The following is an 18776-nucleotide window of genomic DNA, read 5'->3' as shown; positions in this document are numbered from 1 at the left end:
TTATTGAGAGAAGGAAGTGATGTTCCTGCTAAAATATATGTGAAAGCAAAGGCTGTATCCCTTTAGTGGCATGCACACACACTGTCAGCAGTCAGCTGCAGTAGGATGCCTGAGTTTGCAGATCTGAGCTAAAGAAATTTCAGCAATGCAATACTAATAGAAAAAATAAGAAGAACATCTACTTGGAAGTTTCCCTTCAAAAGGAACACAAAAGGATGGAGTTGTCTGTGTTCATTTGCAAAACACCTTGGGATGAAAGGGGGCCATACCAGGTGACAGCTACGTACTGGCAGTTTAATTCCTCAGCCTGCAAATAAGAATTCTCCTGTGAACACAGCCCTGAGACTCTTTTTCTTCTAGGCTGGGAAAGTGAAATTGTAGTTGCAGCCTCTTTTCTGCGTATTTATATTTAGATCTGTGAACATCATATTCCTTCTCTTACCTTCTTTAATTCATAAGCTTGAACTTATTACTGCTTTTCTGTTTTGCTGCAGAAATGCATGGAAATGAAGAATACCATCCTTGCAAAACAGAAGGAGATGCACAGCTCCTTGGAGAAGGTAAAACAGCTGATCCGCCTCATCCAAGGCATCGACCTTTCAAAACCCATAAACTCTGAGGTCAATTCAGTAGCCATCTCCAATGGCATGGACTCCACTAACAATACTAATGCTGCCACCTCCACCTTAGCCCCCTCCCCTTCCCAGAGCTGCATGGTGAACTGTAACAAGGGCGATGAGACTAAATAACACAGTGAAGTTAAGAAGGAGCCAAGGGAGGTGGCGGTGAGGAGGAAGAGCAAGATAATGAAACTCTAGAAAAGCAAAACCGGATTTCTTCTGGAAAGTGCAGAATTCTTTAGTTCTTTGGTTCCAGAGAGAGCGTGAAGATGCTTGTGCCAGGCGGCACCGGAGTTTGCCAATTGATCCTTCTTATTCTGTGTGTACATGCAAAGTTTGGATCATGTTACATGAATAGTGCCAGCTGGGGGTTCTTTGCCAGCACCATGCCAAGTGAAATAATATATTTACTCTCTCTATATTTTACACCAGTGTGTGCCTGCAGCAGCCTCCACAGCCACTATAGGTTTGTTTTATTTTTGTTTGGGGTGAGGAGCAGGGATGAGGGAGGAGAGCAGGTTTCAAATCCTTATTTGCAGAACAGTTTGTTTAGCTAGGGGAAAACAAAAACAAGTCCAAAGAGCCTGTGGGCTTTTCCTGTTTCTAAACTCTCAGTACTATTAAACCAAAAAAACAGAAATATAAATTATCAAATCCCAGTGCCCAGAAGGGACAAGTCTATCAAATAAGCAGTATTTACTATTGTTTAGACAGGAGATGTACAAAAGGAAAGGAGATGGACTTTTCACTGAGTAACCAGCACATGTACAGGCTGAGTATCTACTGTCCCAACAGCTTTGGGTTAATCCTGTTTCTTCACATTAAACAACAGACATGCTTTGCAGAATTGGTTTGGGTCCTCACACTCATCCAGAAAGCCTATGTTGGGAATGGGAAAATAGAGGGCCAGAATCCAGGGTCAGCTTGGAGCATTGGACGGAGGTGTCCCAAGAGAAAATGTGCATCGATTACTTGAAAATGAGATTCCAACCCTTTTCTATATTTATAAACAACAAAGGTATCCTGAACAAAGTAGCACATGACCCAGATGTGTGAACTGAACAGAGAAATGTCCTTTCTTTCACTTCCTTTCTCTTCTTTTGGTAACAAGAACTAAATAAGGAATAGAAAAGCTGTTTTTCAGGCTGACAGTCTAATTAAAGAGGTAGATGGGACCTTGCATGGTATAGATTAGAAGTAATAGTGTCAGTGAGATACAGTGAGTCTTTGTGAGTCCTTGTGTCATCGTTTTGGGCACTGTTTTTTTATGCAAGGGCAAAATCTTTGTATCTGGGGGAAAAAAAAAACAACTTTTTTAAATTAAAAAGGAAAATAAAAGATATTGAGGTCTTCCTAGTGTTACTTAAAATAAGATCAAGGTAAGAAACATTGTAAAAAAAAAAAAAAATTACAAAAGTGCTATTTGTTTCCTAAACAAGTGATTTCTATTAAAAAGGTGTCAGAACTGGAGAAAACGCTGTGTACTTAGAATTTTTTAACACAGACTTTGCTTATTTATGATGACATTCTGCTGTGTTTGTGTTTTAAAATCCAATGGGACAGTTTCCATAGATTATACCATACATGCTACTGGCTAAACTCTAAAGAGAATCAAATCCTGCAGTGCTGGATCTCACCCCACCTGGAGGATCTGCCAGGCTTGTCTCTGCTGTTACCATATCTCCCCCATTCTTTCATGTATTCGTAACCCAGAGAGAAGCAATTGGCAGCGTGCTTGTTTAAGGCTTTTATAGTTTTGTGATACAGACGGATTAGAGCTTGAGAATGAAAGTGAGTTGGTTAGGCTGAAATCGCCTTCTGTTACATCCTCTTGTTTAAGAAGTTCATCTCTTATGTATAATCTTTTCACTCTAGATAGCAAAGCTTGCCTTGTGCTTCCTATTATTGTGGGGTCTGTCTCAGTTTAGAGTGCTGATTCTGGTCATGTAGGGTTGTGTCACAGAGCTGCCTAGTTTCACTACTGCATATAAACTTTTGGGCAAACCCTGTTTCTACTGTAAGTACTGGTAAAACTCCCTTTACTTCCAGTGGGAGCAGAGTTGAGCCACTACACACGATGTGAGGCAGAGTCCCCGGTGCGGTGCCCTTGAGAGCATGCGTTGGGTGGCGAGGCAGACCTGCTCAGCTGTTTCTAGTGGAAGATAGAAAAGGTTTGGATTTCAAGGATGCATTTCTGAGCAAGAAGTGAATACTCCAGACACTACATAGCCTGAGAGAGTCTCTTTGCTGCTACAGCCAAGTATGCTTCTGTGGGATTCTTGGAGCTGTTTGCTTCCCTCTCCTTTAGGTTGCCCTTCTGCCCTTTAAGGACTTTTATTCCTTCTGTAGGCGTGTGCACTATTTTCAGCTCTGAGCTCAGAACTGATATCCCGAGTTCTCACATTTTGTCTGTAGTTGGGAAAGTGACTCTTACGTGCACTTCTCAGCTGAACCTGTGATAACCTCGACTCTGTCTTGTGATGTTTGAGTTCTGTTCTGGAACTAGCAGAGCTGGAAGGATAAGTTAGCACAAGTGGCAAGGAGACAGCTGGGCAGACGATGTCAAAACTGGTCAAACTAAAAATGTCCTTCCATCAACCCAGTTACCAGTGGGGATCATTATCATAGGGCAGCACTGTGCCAGCAACCCATAGCACTTAAACAAAGGACTATATATTTCAAGGGATGAAGAGAAAAAACAAACTGAACATGAGCCTTCTTTCTTTAGAATATGAGCCAGCAGCTAACGGCCAGATACTCAGGAGAAACTGCCTTTTTGGCCAGGTTGTTCTGTAGTTGGCCACTTGGGTAATTCTTAACATCATCTTCTGAAGCATCGAGTACATTCCTGGTAAGAGACAGTCTCTAGGGATAGGTGCGCTGAGTCTTCATGGTTCTCATGTTCTTATTTCTGGTGTTATCTTCTGAGCTCTCTTGGAAGCACTGCACTGTTTGGGGGTAGCAAGCTATGCCTGAAGACTCAATAGTCCTTCTCTTTTCTTTGCCAATTCAGGAGGGGATGGAAGTGAAATTCACTGGTAGCCGTATTTAAATTTGAGTGCAGTTAACCAGCCAGGAGATGTTAAAACAGCTATTACTGTTTTTCTGAGGCATCTGCTTGTCTCCAGAATCCGAGTAGATAAGTATAGACTTTTATGTCCCTTTTCTTAACAGCATTTGTATTCCAGACTGTAAAAGGACGCCTTTAGTTAATCATTACCTGGCAGAGAAATGATCTTAACTTAGACTTTTCGATGCTGCTAGGTAGTTTTCTCTCTCTCTCGCTGATCCCGTTTGGATGCTTTCCCTCCTGGCTCTGCAGCAGTATCAGTCAGTAGGCAAGGAGCATTCCCAGGGCTGCACTGACACTAGCAATGATGCTGCTACATAGACATAAGTAAATTGGGGTTATCTCTGCCCAATTAGCAACAATAGGGTGGAAGGGGAATTGGCATTTGCTAAACACAGAGGAAAATGTTGTTTTTCTAGCTGCTCTAAGAGTTTCCAATCAAGGGAGAAATTTAAACTCTGACAGCTTAGAAGCTCAAGTTTGTCTTCTGGGTTTGGACTGGTTTGGTTTTTTTCTCATGTAATATTTGAGAGAGGGTGAGTTTGTACTAAAACTTCTGCTCTTTGGGAAGCTGTCATAATGACTGGCGTTTTGTATTTCCAAACCACCATCAAGATATTAACTAATTCTTATGTCATTGCTTGTCATTGATGGGAAATAAGTGGCTTTTAAATCTCAGTTATAAAGGAGGAGATGAGACCACAGAGGAGGCTCACATCAGAGACGGCCCTGGCTCTCAGCCCAGTGCTAAGGGCTTTAAGAAGTCACCCTGCTTCTTTGCTCAGAAACAGAGTAAGCATTGCAGAAGTAGTTTTTTCCCTCCTCCTTGCAGTCTGTTCTTTAAACAGCTGGAAAGGTGTGTTGTGGTCAGAGTGAGAAAGTGAGGGTGTGACCTGGCTAGAAGAATTAGTATTATCATTAATATTCTCATTATCTTCGTTTAGAGCCAGCGGTGGTTTTAGTGCTGTACAAAACGCAGTAAAGGCAATACTTCTAGGGAAGATTGGCAAGTAGGGTGAGTAGCATGGATGATTCTTTGAGGACATCCATTAGCCAGGAGTTACCATGTTGGTAGGATGAACTAATGGTTTGCATGAGCAAAACAAGGACTTTGTTCTTTGTTGCAAGCAAGTTTCTGTTGGTGGGGATATGAACTAAAAGCCGCTAACCTAGAAATTAAAGAGGTGATAATTTTAAGGGCAGATCTTTTGGTTTTGTGGTCGGTAGGAAGAACAATATTGTATTTTATCCTTCCTAGCTGACCAGGCTTAAGAGAGCAAATGTGTATTCCAGCTGTCTGGAAATGTGAACCCTAATTCTGACCTCCTTGGCTTCAAATCATCTTCTTCCCTGTACTGTTGCAGAGACAGCCCTGAAAAGCAGCTTGATCAGCATTCAGGAGAACCCAGAGTGAAATCTCCCTCTTAGCCCCACCAAGCTGTAGCAGCCCCCAATACAGGGAGTAAACTCTGAAATTTCCTTCCCGTGTGGATACAGTGGAAAATATTTGTGAATTTGCAGTGCACATGCTTCTCTTGCTTTTTTTCCCCAGCTGGGTTGCACCCTGCCCTCTTTGCTTGTGAAGCACTAATGATGAATACATGTTTTTTAATGAAACATGTTTTTAAAATACCAATTCTGATGTCAAACCACAGTTCACTCTTTTACTGAGGGCCTCTCTCAGTGAGCTGCTCAGATAACCACTGAAATACCGATATTACGCTTCCTTGTGGACCATGCCCCTTTGGGCAGAATTTGTTGTGTCTTTTCAGAACTGTTTTGACCTTGCTTCACCTCCATTTGTCCTCCCTTGGGAATTCTGAAGATCCAGAGCAAGTTCAACCTTGCTGGGTTACTGCAGACAGTTTTCTGACAAGTGTGTAGAAGAAGAGTCAGGAACCTGGAGAAAGAGGAAGATGTTTTGTCGTGCAGCTAATTTCATTTGGCGTTTAGGCTTGCCTGGCCAACAAACTACCTCAGCAAAGGCCATTCCCAAGCACTATGTGGATTTTGTAGTTTCTGGCATTCAGAAGGCAAAAGGTCTCCGAAGAGCCCTTCCAACAGCCAGCTAGGTACTGGTCTCTGAGGGGATGCGAGCAAGCCTCGCAGCGACACACTGTTGGATCCTTGTTTTCAGTGGTCAGACCTGGACCAGGGAATGCCCTAAAAATCAGGTGGGATCAGGAAAACACAAGAGCTGCAGACATCTTGTCTCCAGGTTATTGCCGTCTTACTCAGATCCTTCTTTAAGCCTCAGTCCTGTTTGTAACACCTACAGAATGGAATGTAATACTTGAAAAATATGACTCTATGTCCTTTACCTTTAGCTCCCATTTCCCCATGTTTATCTTTTATCTGGGACAAGAACTTTCTGCATCATTGTGTCTTGTATAGGCTGAGCACATAGTTGAAACTTGCCAATAAAGAAAATTATTTATACCATGCACTGGTAAGCTTGGTAATTACAGACCCATGAAAAGACAAACACCTCTCCTAGAGGTTAATTTAAGATGTGGGCTTGTTTCAGAAAACCAAGACCTTACCTGTGTGAGGGTCTGTCTGTATCCCCTGTCAGTATTACTAAACTACCTGAGTAGCGAACAGAAAACAGGCTTGCCAAGAGCATCAGTGAAAAATCAGCCACGAGCTGTGAAAATCGCTGTGCTGTGCAAGGCCCTGGAGTGTATCGCATGAGAACAGCCAGGCTGGGGCTTCTCATCTCCCCAGGCCAGAGATGGGTGTTGCAAAGACAAAGGAAAGGACAGAAGCCTCTTTTGAGAAGCAAGGGCAGTGAAAAGGGGTACAGAGCTGGAGACGGGGGAAAGGAAGAGAGGAAGCAGGAGGAGCAAAGGAAATGAAGATTACGTGGGATAAAGCAGAGCAGAGAGAAGAAATGGAAAGAGAGGAGAAGGAGGGAACGTGAGGGTAGGAAAAACCCAGGAGTGAAATAGGGCTCTGTTGTGACGAGACAGGTGTTCCTGCAGTTACAGGGTTTGAAAGTTCAGTGGAAAGACTAGGGCTAAAAGGCTCTTTATCCTGCCTTGATTCCTGACTTGGGTTGATCTGTATTCCAAAAGGACCAAGTGCGGTGGGAGAAAAGAGCTGCTCAGCTGCAGATAGGGAAGGAAGCGGGCACTAAGTCATCCCTAGCTCTGCTTCTGCTGCCGAGTGATGCCATCCTGACAAGAGCCTTATTTGACTTCTGTGCTACAACGTGGGATAAGGCAGATGAAGCAGACCTTGGGGCAGCTGGAGCCTGCTCTAATCTGGACCGCATTAATTAAAAATCTTGCTAGAAATACTCCCGAGACTAGCTAAAGGTTCAGCTCTGCCAATGTGGTTGCACCTTCCTAGTTCAAGTGTCACGATCAGCCTACTTGAAACCAGTGTCAGCTTACACAGGTCCCGAGTGGAGGAGATGATGCCGGGCAGGACCTGTGACTCAGATACTTCTCGGCCATCTCTTGGAGTATTCGTGCAAGATTCCTGCGCTCTGAGCTGTCACATCTGGCAGTTCTGTGCCAAAACCCCTCTGTGCAGCAATGCCTCCCTGTTTTCTTAGGATCTGGTTTCTTTAGGGACACATGCAAAGGGGCACTTCACCAGTACAGCTAGACAGGGGCATGTGGTAAGTTTAAGATAACCCTTCAGGAGCTGAGGGCCTGCATCAAGGCTACATTAAGCAGCAGCCCATGGGGCACCCTCCTGGGACAACAGCTGTCCCAGCTCTCCTGTGTTAGGAGGGAGTAAGCTCTGTGTCTGTTCTTCACTCTGTAGGATCCAAGCAGGTGTCAAATGCTTCAGACAGAGAAACTCAGCCCAGTGCCCATCTAGGAAGGAAGAAGTACTTAAGGGCATGCTTACTATCAGGAGTGCCTGGGGAACTCAAAAGCCTTGAAAGCTTGGCTCTGTCTGTCCTGGGTGGAGAGGTGGCACGGAAAGGCAGCAGCAGCGAGCAGTATCGGTCTGCTGGCGCTCAGCAGTGTTTTCACCACCTGGGGGATTTGCATCTTTTTTCTTTGTCCTAAATTTACACTGGCAAATGCAGACCTCGACCAATTCCTGCCCCTTTGTCACCTGCCTTCTTTTATCTGTGGTGTTGGAAAAGAAATGAAGTATTGTTACCGCTGAGCTTCGAGAAAGCCCTTTTCTTAGTCGGCAACCAGAATGGCCTTGGGGGCATAGCTCAGGTGGGGAAGGGGGGCAGTGGCTTATGCAGGTCCCGCAGTGGCACAGGCCAGCTCCTGGGGCTGCGTTCGGTGGCCACCCTTGATTTTGGATCCCCAGCACTGAGGGTTGATACTGCAGCAGCACAGGGAGGAGGCTGTGCACGTGCAAGCAAGGGCAGGGGTTCCCCTTGCTCGTTACCCAGATCTTGGCCTCTGAGGTGGAGCATGCCGAAATTGAGGGGAGAAGGGCACTTATTTAAAAGAGAAAGAAAGAAATGCCTCCATGCCTCGCATTCCCCTCCGTAAAGCGGGTACTGGCAGTGCTGACAGTGCGAGAGCTGTTTTTCATGGGCTGCGGGCACAGGGAGCAGGCACTGTTGAAAGAAGAGGTACAGTCACGCTCCGTGCTGGGTGCAGCAGGAGGCTGCGTGTTTCTGCTTGTTCTGGGCTACTGTGTAATTTCTAATCACAGTCTCATATGTTTCTTTACTTTAATTATCACTGGCAATCAAAACAGTGATTGACTCTAGAGCCAGGAGTAGCACCTTACCCGTCAGCTCTCCCTTCCAGAAGGTACGTTATCTCCAAATCGTTCCTGGTGCCATATATGACAGGCAGCCAAGACCCTCCTTAAGGAGGGTTTTTGCTACCGCATAAGCCCCTGAGGCTCAGGCAGCTTCCCGGCAGCCCCACGCAACCAGAGCCAACAGGCAGTTGTGTCCCACGAGCTGCTTCGCTCTGGTTACAGCTGCAGGACCCCCCCCAAGCACCCTCTTAGGCTGGCAGAGGCGTCTTGGGTGCCCCACGGAAGCAAAGCGTGGATTGCAAACTCCGTTAAGCAAAGGTCAAGCGAGGTAACCGGTGGGGGGAAACTGCTAGCGCCAACCTGTTCAGGCTCCTGCGGAGGAAGGAAACAACTTTGCCACGTCAACAGCAGTGGAGCCCGTGGTGCAGAGAAGTGGTGGTGAGCTGCTGCTTGCCTGGGAGGTCTGGTGCGGCAGTGGGGTGGTTTCCCGTGCCGTGTTTTGTCTTTTGGGAGCTGACTGGCTCTAATCTGCAAACACCCACCGTGTCGTCCACAGCCGAGGACAGGCGGGTTGTGAAGGCAGCTCTGCTTGTATAAAGAAAATACTCAGGCCTCGCTCACAGCTTCATGTTCCTGCGATCGTGCCAGCACCATCTCAGTAGACTTGTTGATACCACCACCCCGCCTATGTGCCGTGCTTCGTCCCGTTCTCCCCCCACCCCAGCGTTTCACCCGAAACCAAGCTGTAAAGTGGGAGTCCTGGCCTGGGGTCGGACCAGGAGCTGACGCTGAAGGGTGCCGTGTCCAAGCCCCGGTCCCTCCCCAGCCTGCCCGACTCCTCCAGGTGCTCTTGATGAACAGCCCCCAGTTCTGGCGGCACAGCCCCCCGCGGCCGCAGGTCTGGTGCTGCGCGGGGACGGCGGCAGCTTCTGTCCCGGCTGGGTTTCCGCACGGCAAAGCCATGGCTCTGCCCTCCGTGAGCCGGTGCCGCCTGTGCTGCTCCTCTCCCCGTCAATCTCCCGTCCTTACAGGCCCTGGTGTAAAATGCCCTTTCTGACTGGTACTGCTCTGTTGTCACAGATTCACATCATGAGAACACTGACTTGTGAGCTGGTTTGGGTTTTTTAAATATCTCTATTTTTTTTAGCCTGATGCTCATAGTGATCTGCAGTCTCTTTGCTGCCTTCAAGTCCCTTGTGGTTTCAGTTTTGGTACAAATGTGTTTAGATTTTAGCAAATTAAAGTTGGGGTGGGGGAGGGGGTACAGAGCATCTGATCAATTTGTATTTATTTATTTTAACATTTTACTAAATAAAACACAATAAAATCTCTTGTCTCCTTAGCCATATGTACCAGGTGGGGACAGTGGGTCCCACAGGCACAGGGGATGGCGCGGTGCCCGTAGAAAGTCCCCAGCCCCGGGAGGGGTTTCTGAGCCGTGGCTCTGCATGATGGCTGCGGCACACTCCAGCTTGAGGCTTGCTTTCTTGGCAGGGAGAAGGGTGCTGCGATAGTAGAAATGAATTTTAGCTCTAAAGAATATCTCCAGGGGCTCTGACTGAGTGGTTGCCTCCAGCTGATGCTGCCCGGCAGAGGGCACATAGAGACCAACACCGAACTGGGTTTACTCCAGGTACCTACACCCTTGTCGGCACATTTTGGGCTAAGGACTGGCTAGGCTGGGAAGTGTTATCTGAAAATGATGGCACACAGTCCTCCTGCTGCAGGCATAGCAGCACACCTTCCAAAAAACCTGCAGAGCCAGCATTTCTGTAGCCACCTAGCCATCAAAGAAACGCCCAGGAGAGGCCTGCCCCATCCCAGCACTGTGCCACCACCACGTCTCTAGCAGAGAGCAGGCTAAACTACTGTCTAGATCTGATCTAAACCTGTCTTGTCTCTTAGTGTGGCAGCAGAGCGATACCGGCGAGCTTTGGCTGTAGTAAACCAAAGCTGTCTGCTAGGGACTGGTCGGGTCCAGGTGCACCTGGCTTCACAGTGATTAGCAATGTCTTCCCAGCCCTTTCCCAAATAAAGCCTCGACAACTCGCTCCTGGCATAACCCCCTCAGCCTCCCCGCTCCCCCCAGATGCGAGGCTGGCGGCTCAGGTGGCCCAAGAGCCAGTTTTTTTATTCCCAACAGTCTTGTAAAGCCAAGGCTGTTCACGCTGGTCTCGGGGATGAGCCGCAGCACCGCCAGAAGAAGAAACCGCATCTCTTCTACTTGGGTGTGATTAAACTGACTACATGCCTAAGCCATGAAGCCACAGGCTCCATTTAAATGGTGCAGGCTGCGCTGCTACCCGTGTTGCCAGCCCCGCTGCGGCACCGGGAACCGGCAGACTTGATCTCACCGCAGTCAGTGACCGCCAGCCATTTCGGAGCTGGCAGGGGACCGGCGCACCTGCCGCTTGGTGCCACGGGCGTTTCTTTTGCCTGCTGTTGCTCCCTGCTCCCCAACCCTCCCACTGTGCCAGCCAGAAAGGGAAAAGGCTTCAAACGCGCCAGGCACTGCGGGGCTTGCTCTGCTTTTCCCCAGCCGAGGCTCAGGCTACCCCTGCATTGCTCTCCTCCCCCTGCCTTCCCCCCAGCGGACATGTGCAGGCTCCCAGTAGAAAAAATTAATAACCAGGCAGTTCTAACAAGGATGTGAAAAAGAATAAAAAAGCTTTAATTTAAAAATTAAATTAAAAAGAGAGAATAAGCAAGAGGCGCTTGTGCCCTTTCCATACCCCGCGCTTTGTATGGCTCCTCCTAGCCGCTCCCACCATGGACGGAAATCCTCACACCTGCACAGAGCTGGCTCCTGCAGCCCAGAGTAACGCTAAGGAGAGAACAGCGGTGACTGCAGCAGCAGGTGGCCTGGAGAGCCTCCAGGGCCACCAGCAAAATCATCTGGGAGGAAGAAAGGATTAAAAAAAAAACAAACACCAAAAAAAAACCCCCAGACACCCTAATCATTTAATTCTTATGAGAAAAGTATTAAATAATTTAAATAGCGTGAGGAAAGCAATGCATCCTCTGTGCTCCAGTGTGTGCTAGCGGTGGAACAGCGCCCGGCCAAGCTGCTCCCGGCACGGGGATCCCGCCACAGTGCTCAGCTACGGTCTTGTCCAGTGTCAACCACATCCCTGATTGTCGATGGCAACGTCTGAGCTGCCAAGAGCTGGGGAGGAGCAGGGTGGTCCCCTGCCACGAATTTCTCCAAGCGTGCGCTGGCCCACAGCAGCTGCTGTTTTGCCCATGGCGATGGTCCGCAGCCCTGCCCTGCGGGGCACTGCCAGCCCCAGGACGGGGCCTGTCACGGGCATGGTTGCTTCTAGCCTGTTCTGGGAGCTCGCTGCTTTGGAACAGCAGACAGCTTGTCCTGCTCTGGGTGACTCCCACACCACCAGTCCTGAGCCAACCCCACTGGAGACTTTGCATCCGTACGGATGGGGAGTACCACCAGTTCGCCCTGTTAACCAGCCAGCCTCTATCCAGGCTTGAAGCAGGTCTCCGCAATTCCTGGTGCTCCCTGGCCCCATCTCCCAGGGTGTTCTCTGAGCCTGCTCCACAAAGGATGCGAAAGGATGCTCTACATCCTCGTCTACATCCGCTCACCAAAGCCCCCGAGGGGTGTGCAGAGGACTGGGACCTGGGACCACAGGGCAGAGGCAGAGCAGGGTAAGGTACAGCTCCCAGACCTCTCAAGGAGCCAAGCCTCAAGGTGAGGCGAGCTAACGAAGGCCGAGAATCCACATCTGCTAAAACCTAAAACAGGGGAGGGAGGAGACCCGACCCCTGGCCCCCACCATGGGAAGGTTTCCCTGTAACACAGGAACGCCGCTGCTCCAAAAAAACCCCTTGGCCGCGCCACAGCAGCTCGACCCGCAGGCACCGCCTGTTCTCGCAGCTGGCATCTTCCATCTTCTCTACAGGCATCCCTTTGCCGGGCTGGAGAGGTCGTGCTGCTGGCTCGGTTCCCTCAGGTCAGGCTGCAGCGGTGGGCTAGCGCCCCGCGCCCACTGTCCCCGGGCGTCACAGGCTCCTCTCGGCGGTGAGGTACTTGAGCGCAGCGGCCCCGTACCGCCGCGACAGGTCCTGGTGGAACTCCTCCCGCAGCGTCTGGAGGCAGCCCCGGTACCCTGCGCTCAGGCGGAACTTGGAGATGTCGAAGCTGGGGGCGTGGGGCATGTGGATCATGAAGGCGTTGGGCAGGACCAGCAGCTCGTACTCCTGGGGGCAGAGCAGCAGCCCTTACTGGCAGCATCGGCTTGGTGGTACCAAGACGTCGCTGCCTGGCCAAGACCCCCCCACACACACAACACCCAGCACCCCCGTGGTGCCGGGAGCAGTCCCTCACCCACCTGCGCGTCCAGCTCCATGATGTGGGACACCTTGTTCCAGCCGAAGCCCACGAACCTCTGGTCGTACTTGGGGCAGTCTCGCCTCACTACAACGTAAGGCTCGAAGTCTGGCTGCCACGCCACGCGGTACGGCACGGTGGCCGTCCGCCACTTGGCATAGTCAGTTGGGGCATGGCCTTTCGGCCACACGTGGTACCTACAGGGAGGGATGGAAATGAGAGACTGGGGGGAGCTGGCAGCTCCCCGAGACAGACAGAGGACGCAGGGGATCCTCTCGGCCGGCTGCCCCGCAGCCCCAAGGCACTGGGGTACAAAACGGGCTTCTGCTGGGTGTGACAGCCCCGTCGGGACAGCAGAGCAGCTTTGGTCCCTACCTGAAGGTGTAGAGGGAGCCCATGTCCAGCATGGAGAGCAGCTCTGCTTTGGATTTGGGGAAGGTCAAGCGGTAGTGCAGGGTCTCGAACGCCGGCACGATGAGAGCTGCCTTCCTCTGGGGCAGCTCCAGCTGCTGGATGGAGTTCCTACAGCGGTAGGAGGGGTGTGAGGTCTCCCTGGCTGTCAGCCGTGGCCGCAGCCTCCTTCCTCAGCCCCTCAGGCCTGCCCAGAAGGGTATTAGTGGGTTTAGACGCTTTGTACTGGTGCCATGCAGGGGCAGGAGGAACAGGGCAGCCCTCACAGCCGTGGCTGCTTCCTCCTCAGCTGGCGTCTGACAAAAGCAAGGGCAGGATCCCGAGGTTGAACGCAAAGGAAACAGTTTCTGCGTGTTGAGAACTGCTGCCCACGGTGTTTTCTGCAAGCCCCTGTGCTTGGGGAGCCTGGCAGGCTGAGCAAGAGCCAGCCGGAGAAAGCCTTACCTGAGGTAATCGTAGAGGCCATACATAGGCAGGAAGTCAATGTCCGTCAGAAAGACGTATGGCGTCTGCGTGTTGGCCAAGGCCACGTTGCGCAGGAGGTTGATGGGGTAGAACTGCCCCTCCTTGTAGACTATGTGGTAGGCGACGTTGCGGCGGGCGCTCAGCACCTCCGAGGCCTGGGCGTAGCGCAGGAACTGCTGAGCCTCCGCGTCCGACATGTACAGCGCCAGGCTGATGGGGCCTGCCCAGTGTTTGCAGATGGCCTCCAACATCTGTAACCTGTGGAAGCGGAGGAGCACTGCGTGGGCAGGAGACCTGCCCCGTGGCAGCTTGGCCCAACCCAGCACTGGGTGCCCGCCAGCGAGCCGCACGCCAGCCGAGCGAGCCCAGTTCGGGGGGGGAGAGCGGGAGGAATTGCTGCTCCCGGCTTGGGGTGCTGCTCCTCACTGCAAAGCACCGGTGCGAGGGTGAGGAACCCACGTTTCGAGATCCCTGGTAGCTCCCAAGCTGTGGATCCGACGTCCCACCAGCCCCACCAGCAAGTACCTGTCCATGGAGAGCTGGGCCACGAGGGTGACATCGGTGGGGTTCGGAAGGGCCAGGAACTCGTACTGCAGGAAGAACAGGTGGACGCGGTGCTGCGTGAGGTGCTGCCGGCGGAAATCGTAGCAGGGATCATCCTCATCCAACTCCTCCAGTGCCTGCTGCAGCTGCAACGCCGCAAGGGTGAGGGAGAGCGGGAGCCCCACGGGGAGCTGGGGGGGGGCTGTGTGGGGTCTCTGCCCACCCACCCCACGCTCTGGGGTCAGGGGCAGAGTCACCGTCGCCCTCACCTGGTCACTGGGTGGGCTGGGGAGACTGGCACAGCCAAAGAGCTCCCTGCGCAGCAGGTTCCCATCGTACTCCAGGAAGGTCAGGTAGAGGTTGCGAAAGAACTCCACGTGCTTGTTCTTCACCCGCAGCTTCTTGGGCGAGTTCCAGTGGATCACCTGAGGGCAGTGGCGTGTCACCCCACGGAGGCGGGGAAGTCAGCGGCACCCAGCGCTCCCCAAGCCCCCAGACCCCATGCTGACTCCCCCCGGACCTCCGGTGCATGTGCTGTCCTTCGGGCCCTCCCCAGTCTCAAAGGCAGCAAACCCACCCACCTTGAGATCCGAGACCTCGGTGTAGCACTGCTCCGAGCGAGTGTGATCAGAGAGCTGCACGTTCCAGAAGCAGGGGAGTCGGTACACCAGGGCTGGGTCCTGCTTGATCACCGCGTTAAAGATGTCCTAAGAGGGAGAAAGGCGAGTGCACAGGTGGATGAGGAAGACAGCAAGGCCCCCCCGCCGTGCCAGCAGAGCTGTGGGAACGCAGAAGGGCCGACCACCCTGGAGGAGGGACCGTTACCTGATCGGCCAGCGAAGTGGAGAGCATGCTCATGAGCTCCCGCTCCGCTGTCAGCCGCCACATCTGCTCCCAGCCCAGGCGACGCAGGCGGTCAAGCAGGAGCAGGATCACCCCTGGGTGCCGGGGAGGAGGGCACTGGGTCACCGAGGGAGCATCCAGCCATCGCAGAGCTGGAGCACAGCAGCCTGCGTGCCTTCGGCCCCTGGAACGTGCCACTGCATCCAGCCATCACAGAGCTGGAGCACAGCAGCCTGCGTGCCTTCGGCCCCTGGAACGTGCTGCTGCTTCTGCGCCCACCCACACGACCCCAGGGCGCTGTAGCAGCCCCCTCGTGCTCAGCAGTCTCTCCTGCCTCACCTCAGCCTTCCCCAGCCTCCCCGTGCCGAGTGCCGCCTCAGCTGGACGTGCCATCAGGCTGCAGGGTCCACCCCGGCAGCCCACACTCACCCGTGTTGAAGCCGCGTCCCAGGGCCGGCCACGGTTTGTGGTTTTTCCACAGGTTGCCCAAATACCAGTCGCTTTGGTTCTCCACCAGCCCAATCACCTGCTTGTCTGAGGAAACAGAGGGACGTGGATGCAGCCAGTCTTGCTGTAGGTTCAGAGGGCCCAAGCAAACCCACCGCCCTGGTGCTGTGGCAGACAGGGACCGCCACCCTGAGCCCAGGACCCCAGTGGGTCCCAGGGGCACCCTGTCCTCACCAGAAAACTTCCCAAAGACAGCCCAGAGCTCAGCGATGTCGGTGGCGAAGGTGATGTCGGTGTCCAAGACGATGACCTTGGAAAGGCTGGAGGGCAGCGCCTTGGTAAGCGTCAGCTTCATCAGCCCGTAGATGCCGGAGTAGTGCTTGTTGGGGATCCACGACACCTCCGGCTGCAAAGCGACACGGCCTCAGGGCTGGGCACGGCCATGCCCTTCCCCTGCCCGGGCAGGACGGCTGTGTGTGCCCGGCACCCCGCGCAGAGGAGGCCGGCAGAAGGGCACAACAGAGCTCTGGAGCCAGCCGAGCCTGGAGCGTATTTTCTCCAGCTGCACCGCCGGCAGCCACACATCTCTCCCCAGACCCTTCGGGTGCTCGCTGGCTGCATCACCTTCTCTTTTGCTCTCACCCTGGCCTGGCTTTTCCTCCAGCCACCAGAACCCCAGCGTTTCAGTGCTCGGTGGGTGACCCAGCTCTGCTCCAGAGGCAGCACTAGCCCAAGGGGCCTCCCCATCCCTCCAGCACCAACCCTGTGCCCCTCTTCTCAGCTGGACCAGCAAACGAGTCCAGAAAGGGGAGCAGGTGAGCGACAGACCAGCAGGAGAAGAGTTACTAAACCCCCTCCCGCTCGCCCCTCTCTGTTGCTTCCCTCAGCCCTCTGAGCACTGGGTTGGGACAGGGCAAAGGGGGGGCAAGCGCCTGCCTTCAAGTCATCGGCGTTGTAGAAGCTGACGTGGACGGAGGGCACCATCCAGGACTGGAAGAGCGTCTGGAGGATCTGGTGGGCCACTGAGTCCGTGATGAAGTGAAAGTGGAGGGGATTTTTCCTGCCAAGGGCAAGTGCAGCAGCACTCAGCATCACGGTGGGAGGAAAAGAACATGGTCCCCATCCCTCCCACCCCTGCCGGGGGACAGATGCCAGCCGAGGGGGCAGATGGAGACAAACCAGCTGCCTGGGGGAAACAAACTCCCCTCTGGCCCTCTAAGCCTCAGCAGTGGCATGGAGCGGGGGGCAGAGAGAGGCCCTAGAGGCCCTCTCCCGCAGCACTGCCCCCCCTGCAGCCTGCAGCAGCTGATCTGGGAACCCCAAACCAGCGGGCCTCTGGCACAGCACCTCCCCATTACCTGTGGAAGAGGATGGATTTCACCAGGGTGACCACATCCCGGCTCGCGTTGTGCCCGGCGCACACAATCGCAACGTGCAGGAGCTGCCCAGAGACAAATGGTGCTTTTTTTGAGACTGGACACACACACACACACCCCCCCAGGACCCTGTCAGCAGCTCCCTGGGGCTGTGCTACAGGGAGAGGCTCCATAACCCAGCCCTTCCCCTGGGGAAGGAGACCCAGACAGAGGTGGGAGTCCCCTGGCTCAGAAGTGGGGACCAGGAGTCCGGCCGGCACTCCTCCTGTCTGACCTCCCTCTCTGGAGAAGCAAGGCACTCTCACCCACTGGCTGTGGCCCGTTCAGCACCACAGAGAGGCCAGATGAGGCCCCAGCACAGCCAGAACATGGGGTGAGCAGCGCCAGGCGGGCCGCACGGACATCCACGCTCAGCCAGGGTCCCGGCCTCCCATTCGACATCCCCTACCCACCGCGCCGGTGCCGTCACCCACCTCACACTTGTGCACCGTCCGCTGCTTGGGGCAGGCCGTGCGGTTGCTCCTCTCGCCCCCGGGGGGTTCCCCATCCTCGGCGGAGGTCCCCCACTGCGGGTTGCCGTCACTGCCTTCCGCCTGCACCTGGCTGAGCTGCAGGCGAAGCTGCTGGTTCTCCTCCTCCACCCTGCGCACCCGCGAAGCCAGCGCTTCCCGCTCCACGTCCCGGCTCGGCTGCTCGCCCAGGCAGGGCGGCAGGAGGAGGAAGCGGCCGTCTGCGGGAGAGACACGGGGGATGCCACGGGCACGGCGAGGCAGAGCTCGGCCGGCAGCGACCCATGTGGCTGGTGGGGCAGAGGCGCAACCGGGAGGTCCCGGCGTACCCCACGCGTGCCCAGCCAACGTCACGGCTCCGCTGCTCCGATCTCCGGGGATGCCCCGGGAAACGCAGAGCTCCGATACACCCGCAGCAACTTGCACGGCCGCAGAGCACCCGCTCCAAGGCCGCGGCCTCCCCTTGCCCACCCTCTGCGGTGGACCGTCCCTCGATCCAAGGAGGACCCACTCACATTCGAGGCTGCCCACGAAGAGGTAGAGCCAGGAGAGGAGGACGGCCAGGGTCACCGTGGCGAGCAGCAGCTTCAGCTTCACGCGCCAGGAGCGCAACATGGTGTGCCGGCGGGACGCGGGCGGCGAGGATCAGGTGGGCAGCCCGAGCCTGGCTGGCCCCAGCATCCTAGAGCCTGCGAGGGGCAGGGGAGCAGAGAGAGTGGGATCACCAGCAGCCCCACAGCCCACACCTGGGGTGCCTCCACACCCCCCCAGGCACGACGTCCTCCATCTCCCGCGCCCTCCAGGACACTGCCCGGGGCGAGCGCAGCGGTGAGACGGACACCCTTCACCTCTCCAGCGACAGCCTCTCCCAGCCAGCACCCTCCCAGTCCGTGCTGGGGCACCTGGACCCCCCCTTAGCCCGGGAAGGAGCCTGCCGAGCGACTTCACTCCAGCTCTGTTCCTTGCCCCTTGCCACCCCACTGGCGAAGGGCTCCCAGGGGAGGAGAGAGGCTGTGCCGGAGAGGTCCTCCCTGAGCCGGGTGGCTGGTGAAGGGCTGGTTAATGGAGCCTGCCCTTGAGAGGGAGCGTGGGTCCCTTCCCCACCGCCTCCGGAGGCCGACAAAGTTTGGTGGGAAAAAAAAAAAAAAAATCCCAAACGCTTCGGTGAAACTCACTTCCCCACGCACTGCTGGCTCAATCAGGGGGGGTGCCGGGGGAACCTTGCTCCTGCACCCACGCCTGACGTGGGGGCAAAAGGCCCCTTCTCCAGAGAGCCCTGCCCCGAGCTCCCAAAAAGCCAGGTGCCCGGGGGGGGGCGGACAAAGACCCCACAAAGCAAGAGAACACCAACCTCTGCCCGGCATCGCACCCCTGCCTGCCTGCCTTGCTGCAGCTCAAGATTGAGCCCCTGCCCTCGGCTGCAACATCTGGAGGCTCAACAAAAGCTGC

At 54.1% G+C, this 18776-nt stretch overlaps 2 protein-coding genes across 22 annotated transcripts in view; one reads left to right on the top strand and one right to left on the bottom strand.

Moving 5' to 3' along the window:
* PHF21A (PHD finger protein 21A) overlaps positions 1–9714 on the top strand; it is a 138614-nt gene extending 128900 nt beyond the window's left edge. For 13 of the 15 annotated variants that reach the window (XM_069784489.1, XM_069784491.1, XM_069784490.1 and 10 more), the window contains one exon: positions 495–9714. In XM_069784489.1, coding sequence (XP_069640590.1) covers positions 495–749 — 255 coding nt within the window. In that variant the 3' untranslated portion in view covers positions 750–9714. The remainder of the gene's footprint in view (positions 1–494) is intronic. The other 2 variants (XM_069784488.1, XM_069784492.1) reach the window with 2 other exon arrangements.
* Positions 9715–11035: 1321 nt separating this feature from the next.
* The window catches only part of LARGE2 (LARGE xylosyl- and glucuronyltransferase 2), a 24375-nt gene continuing 16634 nt past the window's right edge, over positions 11036–18776 (bottom strand). For 3 of the 7 annotated variants that reach the window (XM_069784472.1, XM_069784473.1, XM_069784474.1), the window contains 14 exons: positions 17843–18016; positions 17292–17548; positions 16801–16883; positions 16379–16502; positions 15677–15848; positions 15425–15529; positions 14978–15090; positions 14734–14859; positions 14422–14577; positions 14135–14343; positions 13589–13867; positions 13109–13255; positions 12735–12930; positions 11036–12603 (listed from right to left, as the gene is read on the bottom strand). In XM_069784472.1, coding sequence (XP_069640573.1) covers positions 12406–12603; positions 12735–12930; positions 13109–13255; positions 13589–13867; positions 14135–14343; positions 14422–14577; positions 14734–14859; positions 14978–15090; positions 15425–15529; positions 15677–15848; positions 16379–16502; positions 16801–16883; positions 17292–17548; positions 17843–17942 — 2265 coding nt within the window. In that variant the 5' untranslated portion in view covers positions 17943–18016 and the 3' untranslated portion in view covers positions 11036–12405. The remainder of the gene's footprint in view (positions 12604–12734; positions 12931–13108; positions 13256–13588; positions 13868–14134; positions 14344–14421; positions 14578–14733; positions 14860–14977; positions 15091–15424; positions 15530–15676; positions 15849–16378; positions 16503–16800; positions 16884–17291; positions 17549–17842; positions 18017–18776) is intronic. The other 4 variants (XM_069784478.1, XM_069784479.1, XM_069784476.1 and 1 more) reach the window with 4 other exon arrangements.

This window comes from Haliaeetus albicilla, chromosome 5 (genome assembly GCF_947461875.1).
Source record: "Haliaeetus albicilla chromosome 5, bHalAlb1.1, whole genome shotgun sequence".
In the NCBI taxonomy this organism is placed as follows: Eukaryota; Metazoa; Chordata; class Aves; order Accipitriformes; family Accipitridae; genus Haliaeetus; species Haliaeetus albicilla.
This window is presented reverse-complemented; position numbering and strand designations above follow the sequence as displayed.